The 14,173-nt window shown below is 52.5% G+C and overlaps 6 protein-coding genes across 6 annotated transcripts; 3 read left to right on the forward strand and 3 right to left on the reverse strand.

The window, feature by feature from the left end:
- Nucleotides 1–107: 107 nt before the first annotated feature.
- On the forward strand, nucleotides 108–691 carry CLUP02_13599 (RNA polymerase N/8 kDa subunit; the record flags this gene model as incomplete). The annotated part of the gene is made up of 3 exons (XM_049292537.1): nucleotides 108–430; nucleotides 493–579; nucleotides 643–691. Coding segments are annotated over 3 exons (459 nt in total), but the record flags the coding sequence as incomplete, so codon positions are not given.
- Nucleotides 692–832: 141 nt separating this feature from the next.
- On the forward strand, nucleotides 833–1,081 carry CLUP02_13600 (uncharacterized protein; the record flags this gene model as incomplete). Its single annotated transcript, XM_049292538.1, has 2 exons — nucleotides 833–1,004; nucleotides 1,059–1,081. 2 exons carry the CDS (start codon nucleotides 833–835, stop codon nucleotides 1,079–1,081), a joined length of 195 nt encoding a protein of 64 aa, XP_049149684.1.
- Nucleotides 1,082–1,276: 195 nt separating this feature from the next.
- Nucleotides 1,277–3,492, reverse strand: CLUP02_13601 (uncharacterized protein; the record flags this gene model as incomplete). The annotated part of the gene is made up of 11 exons (XM_049292539.1): nucleotides 1,277–1,336; nucleotides 1,416–1,935; nucleotides 1,973–2,179; nucleotides 2,275–2,667; nucleotides 2,727–2,737; nucleotides 2,793–2,891; nucleotides 2,927–2,951; nucleotides 3,010–3,112; nucleotides 3,230–3,254; nucleotides 3,314–3,356; nucleotides 3,431–3,492. 11 exons carry the CDS (start codon nucleotides 3,490–3,492, stop codon nucleotides 1,277–1,279), a joined length of 1,548 nt encoding a protein of 515 aa, XP_049149685.1.
- Nucleotides 3,493–7,036: 3,544 nt separating this feature from the next.
- Nucleotides 7,037–9,442, forward strand: CLUP02_13602 (uncharacterized protein; the record flags this gene model as incomplete). The annotated part of the gene is made up of 5 exons (XM_049292540.1): nucleotides 7,037–7,089; nucleotides 7,145–7,361; nucleotides 7,416–7,518; nucleotides 7,936–8,338; nucleotides 8,404–9,442. The coding sequence occupies 5 exons, from the start codon at nucleotides 7,037–7,039 to the stop codon at nucleotides 9,440–9,442; spliced, it is 1,815 nt and encodes a 604-aa protein (XP_049149686.1).
- A 711-nt stretch (nucleotides 9,443–10,153) lies between these two features.
- Nucleotides 10,154–11,834, reverse strand: CLUP02_13603 (uncharacterized protein; the record flags this gene model as incomplete). The annotated part of the gene is made up of 3 exons (XM_049292541.1): nucleotides 10,154–11,414; nucleotides 11,474–11,545; nucleotides 11,656–11,834. 3 exons carry the CDS (start codon nucleotides 11,832–11,834, stop codon nucleotides 10,154–10,156), a joined length of 1,512 nt encoding a protein of 503 aa, XP_049149687.1.
- A 40-nt stretch (nucleotides 11,835–11,874) lies between these two features.
- On the reverse strand, nucleotides 11,875–13,537 carry CLUP02_13604 (uncharacterized protein; the record flags this gene model as incomplete). The annotated part of the gene is made up of 4 exons (XM_049292542.1): nucleotides 11,875–12,223; nucleotides 12,422–12,684; nucleotides 12,736–13,187; nucleotides 13,249–13,537. 4 exons carry the CDS (start codon nucleotides 13,535–13,537, stop codon nucleotides 11,875–11,877), a joined length of 1,353 nt encoding a protein of 450 aa, XP_049149688.1.
- Between the last annotated feature and the right edge of the window lie 636 nt (nucleotides 13,538–14,173).

Here is a 14,173-nt window from a genome sequence, read left to right on the forward strand (position 1 = left end):
GTGGAGCTCCCCCACAATCAACACCGATAAGATAAGCAGCGGAGGAAATCACGGACCGACAAATTTTCTGTTCTCCCGCCTGGTCGCGCGCCTTCCACTGCGACAGGAAAGCCCCGGAAGTTTTCTTTGACGACGGCGACGACGATTTCGGAAGGCAACAGTCCCAGGACCTCAAACCACGCAACACCTCGAGAAGCGACGTACCGGAACCGTTACGGTCTCTCAGTGAACAAACGTCAAACTGCCACAGCTCCATTTCCGACTTTCTCAGGCACAATGATTATCCCCGTTCGCTGCTTCTCTTGCGGCAAGGTTCGTCGGCACAGATGATTGCATGCGATGGACGCCTGGTATCTAACTTCTGTTGTCAGGTCACCGGAGACCTGTGGGAGCGCTACCTCAAGCTCATCGACGACGGCATTACGGATGGGTGAGTCACCACGATCGCGATGCTGGATTGCGACACACGATAATTAACATTCACGTCAACAGTGACGCGATGGACCAGCTTGGCCTGAAGCGTTACTGCTGCCGCCGCATGGTCATGACCCACGTCGACCTTATTGAGAAGCTTCTCAAGTATGTATACCCTCGAGCAGCATGCGCCGAATCGTTTTTTCGAAAGCTTACAAACCCCTACAGGTACACACCGGACGGTCGCAACGAGAAGAAGATGTCCTTGAACCCGTAAAGTGCTCGGGATGGATTTCACGAATTGGAGTTTTTGGAAAACATTGGCATTGCAAGGCGTTAGGGATTCTCGAGGAAGGCAGAGCACGCTGCGCGAATAGGAGAAAAGCTGTGCTCGAGCCGTGACGGAGCGTCAGCGAACATGTCCTTCAGTACAGATGGAAAGCTCCCGTCTCCGACTCCTACAGGCAGCGAGAACCAGCCACCTCAAAGCAAGCTCAGCAAGTGGTGGCAAGAGGCATGTCGATTGGCATCGAGACAATCACAGGCCCGGGTGCAACCCCGCCACATGGAAATTGACCGTGGCTGCAATTGTACGCAGGAATGCTATCTCGGAAGGTCTCAATTCTCTCAGATGACTCTACTAGTCTTCACGTCGCTCGTCATGTAATCAGACAGCATGTTGGGTCCTAGTCAATGGGCTCAACACCTGGTCGGTAGTACCAATTTGTTTGTTGGACGACCATCTGGTTTCCCACAGTGACAGCTCTTCGAGAGATCCCTCCAACAAAGAACGCAGCTATATCAGGCGACCTATGAAACAGGCATTCACATGTGTGTAGTAGTGCCACACCCCAACAATGTTTCAATGCTCTAGCAGAATGACTAGTTCTCTCCGAGTCTGAAAGCAGCGCATCACTTTGATCTAGCGGTCAAGGCAGAGGTAGCAGCCAGTAGGCAAAAGTAGCTTTCATGTCAGTCCGCCTAGCGTGCTAATCGCTGACCACATGCGCCTTGCTGCAACGGCATATGGTGGGTGGTGAGACGGGGCTATATGGACGAAGAATATCAGTTCTAGCACAGCATGTACCGGCCAAAGAGCCTCCAGCATCTTTCCGGTCAGTGACGTTGTACAGCAGGCTGACCTTGGGGGCCAGAATTATACGCAAGGCGGAGTTCACCGATTGAACCTCCGCGATTGTCCTGGGCTCTGCAGAGAAACAGGCAGTCCGGGTACACGACCCGGGAGAGCCCAAGCCAATCTGCCGATTTCTGCCTGGTGCTTGTTTCGATTGTTGAATCCTGGTAGATGATGACCCATTCTTCCTCGTTTTTTTCCTTTTCGCGTGATGCCCCAAGCACCAACGGGGACATGGGTCTAGCAAGACAGCGGGTGCAAAGTGCTGTGCTGGCCGTGTAGCAGTGGCTAACATGAAGACCCGAGGGTCTGGGAATGGCGCAGCGGTGGTTTTTGCCGCGAGATGCACCAACCAGATTTCCTGAATGGGGCCGTATCCGCCGAAGCTTTCATTTCGCGGATGGTGGTGATTTGTCACAGGACACAGGGTAGCTCCAACAAGCCTTGGTTTGCTGCACAGCGTTCAGAGTCTGGAGATACGTCCGCCTGGCCGAACTAGACTGACGCATATGCGGAACCGGAAGACCGCTCACAGATAAGCAAAACTTAGTGACAAAGACCCACAGCTCCATGGCATCGAGTTGTATTCGCGTGAGTACAAAATTACTTTGGAATCCTGAGCTCGAGGGACTGGCGCAACCGCGAAAGGATTCGACTTTAGCGCGCAACTGCTACCGCGACTGGCTCTCCGGTGTCCAAAATACACCATAACTCCAGCTTCCTACATGTCGTACAGAGCAAAACCATACCGGATGGGGAGTCCTGAGCCGTGGAGAGCCCGCAGAGCTGCTTGTTGGCGCCTACGCGCGTTGAACTGCATGCGTGATGCGGTCGTGGCGTCAGGGATACCACGAAGCAAGCAGAGACCCCGGCTAGTCGCAGGCCAGCGTTCGGGAGGTGAGGGCTCACGGAGAATGGAGAGGGACAAGATCTCATACCATCCTTGGCTAGTAGTTGGTTCCCTTTCGTTCTTGATATCTGGAAAATGAGTTTGCCGCAGGCGTCGGCGATATTGACATCGTATCTGATCCTTCGAAGCGTGGAGGGGTGGTGGGCGAATAGTCCGGCCCCTCCATCGACGATCAGCAAACTGGTGCCCGGCCACGGATTCCTGGGTCCTGGAGGCTGGAGCTGCACACCCCACCGGGTCGCTGGGGTCGAGGTGGTTTGCTTTTACCAAAAGTCGTGCTAGCGCTGTGATCAGTCGAAGGCACCTACATGATAGCCAGGGCTATCACTGTACCAAAACGATGGCTGGGATGCAATTCTTCAAGAAAATGACGGCCTCAATGGACGATGAAAAGTTCGTGTTGAGGACCAGCAATGTTACGCCTTCCAGGTTCTGGGCAGTTTGCGAAGCCTACCAAGCGTACTTACAACGTCGATGAATTTACGAAGCGAGCTGTTGTCAGGTGATGAGTCTGTCTGCGAGACATCAACGGGTCGCCGGGGACCCTGACAGGGGCGGGGTTTCCTTGAGCAACATAATTGTTGGGATGCTTGGCCGGATCTTGTTACCCGTTTCTATGTAGCGATTGCCCAGAATAACTGACTTGGGTTTGACTTTTGAGATGTGTGTAGCCTACTCTGTACGCCAGTCTCAAGGAAAAAGTTCTCCAAGGCAAGTCCGAATATGATTTGTTGTAAGCGTACCATTATTCTATGTATGCTGCTTCAAACAGGAACGACCATCGAGTTGCAAGAACTGAGTCACAAGTTTGGATGTCAGGCATCTCCTACTCTGTCTCCCACAAGGAAACCGACCAAATACTCATTGCAACCATTGGATAGGCTGCTGTACAGCTGCCTGGGCAGGTGACAGAGTCTGGCTAGCAAGATTTTCGAAGAAAGACTCGAACCAACAGCCAACGCAAAACCAACGGTGAAGGAGGGATATGTACCCGCCAGTAGGATTTGAAGCCGCAACGGGCCCGGGCTTCCATCCAATCCCTACCACGGACGGTTTAAACAAACGGTAGGCTTGGGTGTGGCCTGTCACACCTGGTAGCGTGTGAATGAAGGTCGATCAGGGCCCACTCTGTGTCGAACGGTGCACCTCACTGCAGCATGGTGCCGCTACAAATTTCTCTCCCCCCTCCCCCCTTCAATATCCGTAAGGTACTGAGGAAACGCCGTTCCAGATTATCGGAATCCGTGTTGCCATGAATAGAAAAGAGAAGCGGGGATTTGAGTACAGAGTACGAATTGCATCAATGTCGAAACGTGGACGTCTGATGCGTGGCAGACACGTTGGGCTCGCGAAGAACTTGTTCTTATACCCTCCTACAACGATTAGCACTCTGTTGGTAGTACACACGATAGTGAAGTAAAGACTGGTGTATGAATAAGAGTACATCACCAACCACCTCTCTCTCGGGGTCTTACCTGATGAATGGTTAAAACCTGGCCCAATGTCTACTGACCGGATCAGGCCGATTGTCGCGGAGCAAACAGCCCCAGTCACACGGCTCAAGTCGGTTCTGACCATATGGCAGAGGTGTGGCTTTGTTTATTTGGGCGGCCGAGCGACTCCCACCACGCTTTTCCAAATTCTCGTCAAAAGTCGAAGGTACAGGTCGAGGAGGTGTTCGATTTCGTTGCTGGAGCCGGCAAATGAGTTTGTGGCCCACCGCAGCCTGCGCTGTTGAAAGTTGAAGTGAAGAGGTTTTAGGCGTCTGGTCCCAAATCCCAACGGAGCTCCCCCGCCTCGCACACACACACACACATTCCCACCAGGGCGGCAAACAGGGACCGAGACTGGTAACGAAGACGTCCACGACAACGGACGGGCAGAGCCGTTCACAATGGTGCACGCGCATGTCACGGCCCCCAAATGCACAGTACATAAGCAACTCCAGGTAGCGTGACTGTGTTTCCCGCGTCTTCAATGACACGGCATCGTCAGATTGGCCCGCGAATCTCTCTGATGGGGGACAAGAGGGCGTTAGAGGAGGTTGCGAGAGATATCCGCCCATCCATCCCCGATATGCGAGCAGGCACACTGCACGCAATCAGAAGAGGGACAAAAGTCCCAATTCAGACATGCAGGCCGCGGTTGATACCGTTGGGCCCAACATACCGGCTCGGTCTAAACAACTTGTCGCCGCCAGCCTCAGGTTCGGTCAATCACGGAGGAAAGGGTCTTCTCTGTCTTGGACTCCAGATGATTCTGATACGATGGGCAGAAATTGGAATTGACGGGGAGGAATTCTCGTGAAAGTTGTCCCACGTCAGAGTCGAATTGAGGTATAAGAAAGCAAATCTTCGGTGAGGTACCTTGGCAGACAATACCTCAATGCCACCACATTCACTTCCATTTCGCCAGGTTAATTGGCAGTCTCGCTGCTCCGTACTACCTACCCATGATCAAATACGTTCCTTCCATATATTCCTTCGTACCTACCTTACCTTACCTACTATACACCTGACGTTTAATTCCGCAAACAGCCATTGCCTGCCTCCAGGCCTGGAAGGGACGGCGGGGCGGTTGAGAACCAGCTGAGGAAGTTTCTCTCTTCCCTGCTATTTCCTTTGGAGCAGTGGTGGCTCTGGATCTTTCCTTCCCTCTTGGCCGGGCGCCCCTTGCCTTTCCATCACCCCTCCAAAGTGTAAGGCAAGCCCCTCCGTCCTAAGTGGGGCCGTAAAGTGCAGGGGTCGGTTGTGGTTCACGGGCACGACTGGACGGAAGCGAGACCCACCTTTTGCTAAGCGCCGACGCCTGTCTGCTTCATGCAGCCCACAGCTCGATGTCGCTCTTCTCATCCACCGACACCACCTTGTGCCCAACTCTGACTGGTTGAACCCGCCAGGAGGTGCGCTGCTATGCCCATGGGAGAAGACGCGCAGCTGCATCTCTGACTGGTTCATCCATCGCCTTCTATGTACTCCGTACATGCTGCCCGGTGCCTGCCTTAACTAAGGTTGGCTCAAGTTCGTGGAGAATGGTGTACCCTAGTATTCCTGGGAACGAAGAAGGCGCAAAAGATGGTGGTGGTACCGCGGTGGTTGTCTCCGACTGAGGTGCGGCCGACCCAGCTCGCGGATTGGATCCCACCCCGCGGACCTCTCTTCTTTCTGGCCACCTCGGCCCTCTCTACTTCAACGATTTGACTTCTTAGCCTTCTTTCCCTTCGTCCTGTCGGATCACTCTCCTCTGCTCAACTGCCAGCGAACGCTACGACGATCCATTTCTGGTCTCCCCCTTCTGATTCATTCCCATGTGAGGTGCCTGTCCATAGGGCGGATCGGAACTAGGTCAACCATTCAGACAACACACAAATTTCTGACATTTCTGACTTGACTCTCCTCCACAACTCAAATCCAGCTTGTCTTGCTCCTTGAGAAGCACCGTGAACACCCATTCTTATTACTGCTGGTGGTCATCTTTCCCTGCAAATCATAACAATTTCTCGCCGTTCCGTTGGAGAGCTGGCTTCTTTCTTTACCCGTACCACCGAACCGCCCGCCTCCGTGCCACCTGCCGGGTGTCTGTACGGTGGACGTTGGACATCCACATCAACCGCGCCGTCTCGAATCAGCTGTCGCCTGCTCTTCTTCTGTCTGTCTATCTGCTTTTTCCATTCTGTCAACTTTCGCTTTTCTTGCCCAGCTGCCCGAGACCGCATAGACGACGGAGCCGTCAGTGGAGCCGTGCTAGTCACCCGTTTGGTCGAATCTTAGCCGCAGCTCTCTCTCAACCGCCCTTCCCAAGAGACGGGCATACTGCAGCATACCTACCTAAGCTTGGGTCGCAGAGACAGACGTACAGCTCTCAGCCTGATCTGGCCCTCTGAAATTCCCCAATTCTCTCCCAGCAAGGCTGTGGTCGCGTTGCCCCCAGGTCGAGCCAACTTGCCTTCCCCATATATTGTCCCTTCAATCGTCAGGATCGCTATTTGGGTACTACCCCTGCTGTCACAGTAGACCCGCCGCGACGCAGCGAAACCAAACCTGGCCCTGTCGATATTTCGCGTGAGCGAGGCACAGACACGGTCAGCTAGGGTCGGCCTGGAGCCACCCCGGTCTCCGTACCGTTACTCTTCCCAGCACTGAGGTAGCAGTAGGCACAGCTCCTCTTAAACTGCCCTCCCCACCCTCTCGCTCTCGAGCTTCTTCACTCTCGAGCCTCTATCGCTAGTCTGGAAGCTTGATGATCTCCGGGCCGTCGTCTACGAGACCTTCCAGCACAGCTTTATTCCTTCGCCTCGACGGCCTCTAGGATCACGACCAACACCATTTAACCAGTGCGGCCTAGGAGTAGACCCAACCGACCAGAAAGCAAACTGCGTGGGGCTCCCGAGGCATTCTCGACTTTGAAAGCCGCCGAATACCAGTCTGCTGGACAGCCCGGCCGACTTCCATCACTACCTGCGTCGGTGCCGGAAGGTTATCGCATACGAACGAGTCGAGAGACTGACGATGGCACTCGAAGCCCCCCTCCGGTCGTCTATCGGAAGTCAAATATCTGCTTATTCCCATCACAACGATATGTCTGTCTCATCTCCCGACAACGGTTCTTTTCAATCCCCTTTCGCCAGCATGTAAGCAATTATGGTCGTACGGTGTCGTAGTTCCCAAGCTTATATGTGGGTATAGGTCTTCGAACGCCTCAGATCACTCCGGCCGCAATTCTCTGCGCCCCAACTCCATTCAGAGAGTTCCGTCGACAAATTTGAACTTGATGAGCCCCAGCGATATTGTTGGACCTTCACCAGTCACTTCAACAGGTACTGAAACAACAGAAATCGAGGACGAAGAGGCGGAGGAGGTTCAGGCCCGGCCTAATGTTACCAATCCGGCACCACATCCTCAGGTTAGTCTTCTGGATGCCATTCCCAAGGCAGGCAGCGTGACTGACCCATCGTAGCTCATGATGCTCTCGACCAACATTCCCGATCATTTGCGGCAGAGTAGCAGTGAAGAAGCCGTATCAGTCATACATGCGCCGGAAAGCTTCCATAGCTGGGTAAGTATCTCATGGAAACTCTTTCCCAAACAGGCAGAGAGTAACCTTGGGACAGGCCTCTACGGAGCCGACAGTAAAGCCGGATCAAAGCAGCACGAGATCATCACCCAAGACCGATACAATGAGTCTTCCATCCGTCACTGATCATGCAATTAAGGTACGGCTGCCTAAAAGCTTCACCTGAAGCCATTCAAGTACTGAGCTAGAACAGTCGAGATCCCCTGGACTGCCTACACCACCTCCTCTCTCCACAGATATCCGGCCCGTTCGGTACAGTCTAGACAGCGCCACACCACGCGCACAAGACCTCCACGACATGCTTAATGAGTCGTCCCGGCTAAGGTCTAGCAGCACAAGCAGCCTTGAAAGTTTGTATATTCCACACACTCATCCTACGACTGAATGGGCTAACGCGAAACAGAAATCGACGAGGCTAGAGAAGTAGAGACCGATACCGAAAATTACGACGAAGAGCCCTTCGCTACCCCTGCCTTGCCTCAGGAGGATTCGGAAATCAGGGCTCTACGAACCGCTCTCCAAGAGTGCTGGACATTGTGTAACACGTTAGCGAACTTGAGCTCGATTCATCGAACACGGATGTTCAATAGCTCAGGTACTCCCGATGCTCACGAAAAAGCTTGGATGGCGTGCTGGAGGCTTTGCCAGCGCCTGTATGACAACCGCGACGAAGACCACTATGATCACCACGTCCGAGAGAATCTCGATCATTGCCGAGACTTTTGCCAGTCCCTTTTCGACGTCCGGCAGAGGAAGGATGAAGTTGCTGATTCTGTTTTGAGAGTCAGTTTTGAACTGAATAACCAGTGAGCCCATTCCAGAGATCCACAAGGGTTAGACAAATTAGCTAACCATGATCCAGTCTCTATAGCGCTCAGGACATCCAGAACCTCCCAGAACCCTTCCGGGAGCGTACTTTAGATTTCTATATTACTCTTTGCCATCGATTGATGAAACAGCGAAGCGAATTGGCCGATGAGACGGACTCTTTGCTGAAGGCGTGTTGGTCACTTGCCGAGATGCTTTTCAGTCTGAGACAGAATAAGCGTGACGGAAGAGCTCCTGACGAGGAGCTCTTGTGTTCTGCGGTACAGGCATGCTGGGAGCTTTGCGACCTCTTCAGAGACGGGTGGACTCAAGTGCGGCCAGACCGAAACACCCCACGACCGAGCCAGACGAGCTTCTTCGGCCATCAGCAGCAGTATGATCAACCTGCTCGAGGTGAGAGCAGAGCGTCGAACCGATCATCATACTCAAAGAGGGAAAGTCACAAAAGCCTGACCGAGGAACGGCCACGGAAGCCGCCACCAGTTCCTGAAACTCCCGTGACCGAATTTGAAGACACGCCGATCTCTCCAGAGAGCTCCTCACCCCGAGTGCCAAATATTCTTGTTCTAGGCACAACATCTGATAGCGGACGCGGGGGACGGTGGTCAAGCAGCGCTTCGCAATTGTCGAGCTACTCGCAAAGCAGCAACAAGACATCAAGCACGGCAACAACGACTACGGCAGGCGAGGACAGCAACAGCAACCGCATCAAAGCCCTCGTCATTAAGGCTGCCATGAACGTTGGCTTTACTCGAGACCCGGCTCTTGACAGTAAAGCCGAGAAGTCAGCTCTCCAAGCCTTTGTCAAGCATATGCCCACGGGCTCCTTCGGGTCCTTGCCTGCGCACTCGACACTTTTACAGCACTACAAGAACCTCGTGCATGCCGATTCGGCGTTCAGGGGATCCTCGCTGCTTCCGGCCCATGGCAAACGTATCTCGGCGCATGACCTGGCCAAAAGCGTTCACTACATGAGCCAAAGATCTAGCCAGTATATATTCTTGCGCGACCTGTACAGGCTCGTGTTTGGCTTCCCACCAGAGGAGGGCGAGTCGAGGAAATCAACAACCATCGTGGTCTGAACGCCTACTTTCCCTCAAATCTTGTCCCATTTCTCTTGTTTTGATTTTTTTTTCCAACTGCATTGTTCTTTGGGGTTTCCCCACGAAAACCACTATTACAGCCTACTTTACCACCCTCACAAGGCAGAGCAAAGCGGGTAGGTCGATTGCGAAGAAAAGCCTGCTTGGAGAGGCCAGAGTTTCAAGCAGACGCACACATACACACAAACAATATGCAAAACAACACACAACATACCTGGGGGAGAGCGCCCGTCTGTTCGTTTCTACTGCACTAGATACCCATCGTGGACGGATTTTGGCGCTGGGTGCTTGGACAATGGGAGGCTAGAAAATCGTGCGTCTTTTCCAATGTCATTATGAGAACAAGGCAGGCTGGGAGCGTCGTTCGTTACATTACATGTCACAATGGATATTGTGGCCAATCTAGGAGGAAATCATCTTATAGTCTATGTTGCAATGACCACCAACTACCTATCTATTTATTCGCAAGCTACCGTGCCTGCGTACCGAAGGTCCAAATATGGTGAGTTCATTGTCGAAGAGGAGTTTGTCAAAAAGGAGGAATCTGCTGAAAAAGGGAAGAAAGGGGGTATCGTATTGGAAAGTAGGCAAGGTGTTATGTGATGCTTTGTTGCGTTCTAGGCGACAAAAATTGTATGTGAACTGTAACTCAGAGATCGTATGCAAGAAGGAAAAATGCGGATCGTAGCTCTACTCGAGAGGACCAAAGAACTGCTGAGAATAGTCGGCATGGCCCTGTGGCTCTGCACTGTACATGAACAGTTCTTCCCACTCGGCATTGCTCACGTTGTTCCAGTCGACGCTGATGCCGCCAGAGAAGCTAGCGACGTTCTGGCCTTCGATTTGTTGCTGCGCAGAAATTAAGGCTCCGGAATCTTGGTGTGTTCCGCTGCCGCTGGCCATCAACTCAGCATATGCATAAGGTGCAGAAGTTTGGGTATACTGTGGAACGAGCAGATCTAAGTTGAATCCCGGTGCGGTATCATAACCAGTCACGCCCTGCCAGGTGCCTGATTGGGTACCCCAGAAGTTGCTCTCTTCCTCGTTGTAGGGTGCTTCCCATGGCGCAAATTGCGTGGACTGGGAGAAGTTGAGGCTGGGGCTCGCAGAGCACATCGTTGGGTCTGCCCCTGTCCAAGTGGGAGCAGCTGATGGATATGGTTCTTGGAACATAGTATTCTCGAAGTTGACGGTGCTATAGCCAGATGGGTCCATCGGGCGATCGAGCTGTGCGAAAAACGAGCTGTCAGTTGTTGGTCCTTGAGGATACTCATTGTCGATGCTATTGAGAAGCTTTGTCAGGGGTGACAAACTGGGGTCTGCATGCACATGATCTGTGCTCATTCTCAGATTCTCGGGGGTTACAGGGACTTCGGGAAGATTGACATTGAGTAGGTTCAACGCTTCATCATCGTGTCCGGTCGTCTGGGGTGCGTTGTTGTTTGGCATCGGGGATAAATACTGAGCAGGGAGCTCCTGGGAGTATGTCTCCTGCGGCTGGGTCTTCAAACGCTTCGGGATGCTCTCTTGAGGTCCTTCAAGCACTGGAGGAGATAAGCCTGAATCCGGGGCTGTGATCGGTCCATCACCCGCTTCCTCAAGCTCATCCCGCTTTCGCTTCTGCACTGTAGAAGGGAAGAGCATTTGCTCGTAGTGCTGCTGAACAGGCTGTACACCATACGGGCGGTCGGGATCCTCCTCGAACATCTGCAGAATCTTTTCGTGTGCAGCAGCATACTCCTCTGCGTCGATGCGCGCCTGCTCATCCTGCTGTACCTCGTCGGAGGACAAAGCCAGCTTCCCGGGAGCCTCTGAGGGAGAATTGTATACATAGCTTGCCAGGACCTGCAGCATGTGATCCTCAGAGACTGAATCATCCTCATTCGTAGAAGATGTGAAGGATTGATCGTTTTGATCGTTTTCGCACTGGATGGGTGCAACCATTGCTTCCCTAAGTTGATTGAAATTAGTAACTTGGGTCACGTCTCCCGAGAAGCTGAACCGACTTACTGCCATGGAGATGGAACCGCAGTCTTTCTATTACCGCCATTGTCCGGGACCTGTCCATTGATCATTGCCGTGCTGCCAAAAAATTATCAGAACGTGGCACTCTTCACGTTTTTCCAAGCAAAGAAGGAGAGAGTAAGGGAGGCGTAGGCCAAAAGGTAGTAGTGTCGAGGGAGGAAACTTACCCGAATTCAGGATCATGGCCATATTTGGCTCTGACGTATTTCAATTGAGCCATGGTGAGAGTCTTGCTGAATCGCTGTTCGTACTCGCGCAAGGTGTCCTTATGATCCTTGTCCTTGACGAGGCTGTGATGGAGAATGAAGATAATTTCTTCCTCAGTATAGGTGATTTGACCGACCATCCTTAAGGTTAGTCGTTTGTTTGCTGTATTTGCAGGTGTCTCAGGTGCATACCGAGAGGCCGTGTATCGTGGATAGGATAGCTTGGGTTGGATTGTTTGGGACAGTGTGTGAGAAGAGGAAGAAGATTTGTGTGAAGTTTGGAAGTTTGGAAGTAAGGAAGTTCAGAAGTGAGAAACTTCGGAAGTAAGGAAGCGAGGAGAAAGGACCGTAGGAGAGTGATCCACGAGTTTTCTCAGAGGGAAGGACGAGTGATTTTTGAAGAGGCAGTGATTCAGGGCCACAGGTATACATAGAAGATGGAAGGAGGTTCTCCTGGGGGAAGGAGCCTCCCGTGAGCTGGACACGCGGCACGGCAACGGGTTGGGACGGACGGTAAAGTTGGTTGCACCTGATTATTGTATGTCAAGGCATCAGAGTCATCTATCATTGAATTCTGTTTTGTCTAGATCTAATTCTAAAATGCGAGGGCTGGCCTATGCCATTATCCATCGTCTAATCTATGTCTTGAGTCGTCTTCAAACTCGATCATTTCGCCGATTGCGCCTCTAGTATTCATATTTGCTGCTTGCGTGCAAAGATTCCCCACCAACAAGTCACGTCGGTGCCCTCCTTGTCTTCACCCCAGTCATCCTGGCCATCGAGTGTTCCTTCCTCAATGCATAGTAGAGGGTTTTCCTGGCTTCCCATAGCATCTCGGAAAGCCTTGAGAAGCTTTTTGGTGGTTTCGTCTCGTAGCGGGACCATTACAACTGCGCGAGCATCGTCTGCAATTGATAGCTGCTCAGAAAATGCACCTGCCAGAAGCCCTGGATGACAGTCGTCGTAAAGGGGGTCAGCAGCGAGGACAACCTATGGGCTAGATTAGCACTCTCTCCGTAGCAATTTTCACTAGTCACGTACCTTGAACTGGTTTCGTTTGCCAAAGAAATCCTGATCAACTTCTTCATCCCCTGAGCCACCCCAAGTAAGTGCACCAGCGTTCAATGAACCTCCCAGCTTCTCCACCGTGGCACGGTTGGCCTCGACGTTATGGCAAAGATTCGACATGATATCTGGCAAGTCGCTGAGAATTACATGAGCCTTCCACAAAGCTGCCGCCGCAAGTCCAAGTAGGCCTGTGCCAGAACCTAATTCCAAGATAGATGGCCGCGGCTCGCCCAGAGATTCGTCAAAGAGCCGGAAGAGAGCTGTCGAACCAATAGATGGCAAGTGCTTGGCGAGAACGTAAGAAGACCCCCAGGTCTTGAGACCAAGTGAGTCGCCGGTCAGGGGCGGCTCCCGGATGATGAGCTCAAAGGTCGGCGTGAGGTCCTCTTCTCTAAAGGGCCATCGCCGAGTAATCTCGCCCATGGCTACGTGCGGCATTAGAGGCTGCGCAGTTCAGGAAAGGCAGCAGTCATTGTCAACACGTACCGGTTCTTCCACATCGTTCCGTCATCCTGCGGCTAGCCTCTGACCATACTTCCTCCTTCTTGTCATCGTCCTCAATCCAGGAGAGGCCGCTCTTGATGATGGACGATAGGTACATCGTCACTTCGCGCCGGAAATACGCCGTGGCCTCTTGTTCATGAATGATATCAGATCGCCTGCGCTTGTGACTCCATACCGGAGGGCTAAGTTCCAGTTGCTTCAGCGTGCTGAGTAAGTCATCACTTGACGGCTTTTGCCACATCTGCGGGAAGTCCTTCGGTTCGAGTATCATGGTTGCGGATTAAGAATCTACGTGCAGTCGTATACTATGAACACCTGAATCCGGTAGAATCCGCATCAAAAGAGAAGAAAATTAAGCAATAACGTTGACCAGAAGAAAAGGTGCGTCGTCGACGAGAAAGTGAGAAGGGGGACATGTGCCTCAGCGTCACGGAAATTTTGTGCAGCGGTCTGGACCTGACCAAAGACCCCATCGCCAATACAAAACCAAAGGGACCTCACGCAGGAACCACAGCGGCAGGGCGATAAGGATCCTTATCGCTAAGCTTCGGGACCCATAAAACGTGGGATCCAGATCTGGCAGGTGGGGGGTTGCTTCGAGGGGTCTTTCCTTCCGGAGGTACCTGCCAAACCAGCTCACTGATTGGTTAGCCTCATTTGCAAGGCTGCCGCCAAAGACCCTTGCAACCCCACGTCACAAAAAATTCATATATAAAGCGCCAATTTCCGCGCAGAGTCTGACTCCTCTTCTTTTTTCCCTTCTTCAAGCACCGTCCTCTTCAACGCTGCGTTTCTATGCTACAAACGGAGAGATGTACGCGCAAGCGGAAGTCTCTCATTCTACCAAACTGGCATATGAGAAATTCGGAGTAACTTCTTCACACCACTCACCCAATGTCGCCTGCCT

This window comes from Colletotrichum lupini, chromosome 7 (assembly GCF_023278565.1).
Source record: "Colletotrichum lupini chromosome 7, complete sequence".
NCBI lineage: Eukaryota > Fungi > Ascomycota > Sordariomycetes > Glomerellales > Glomerellaceae > Colletotrichum > Colletotrichum lupini.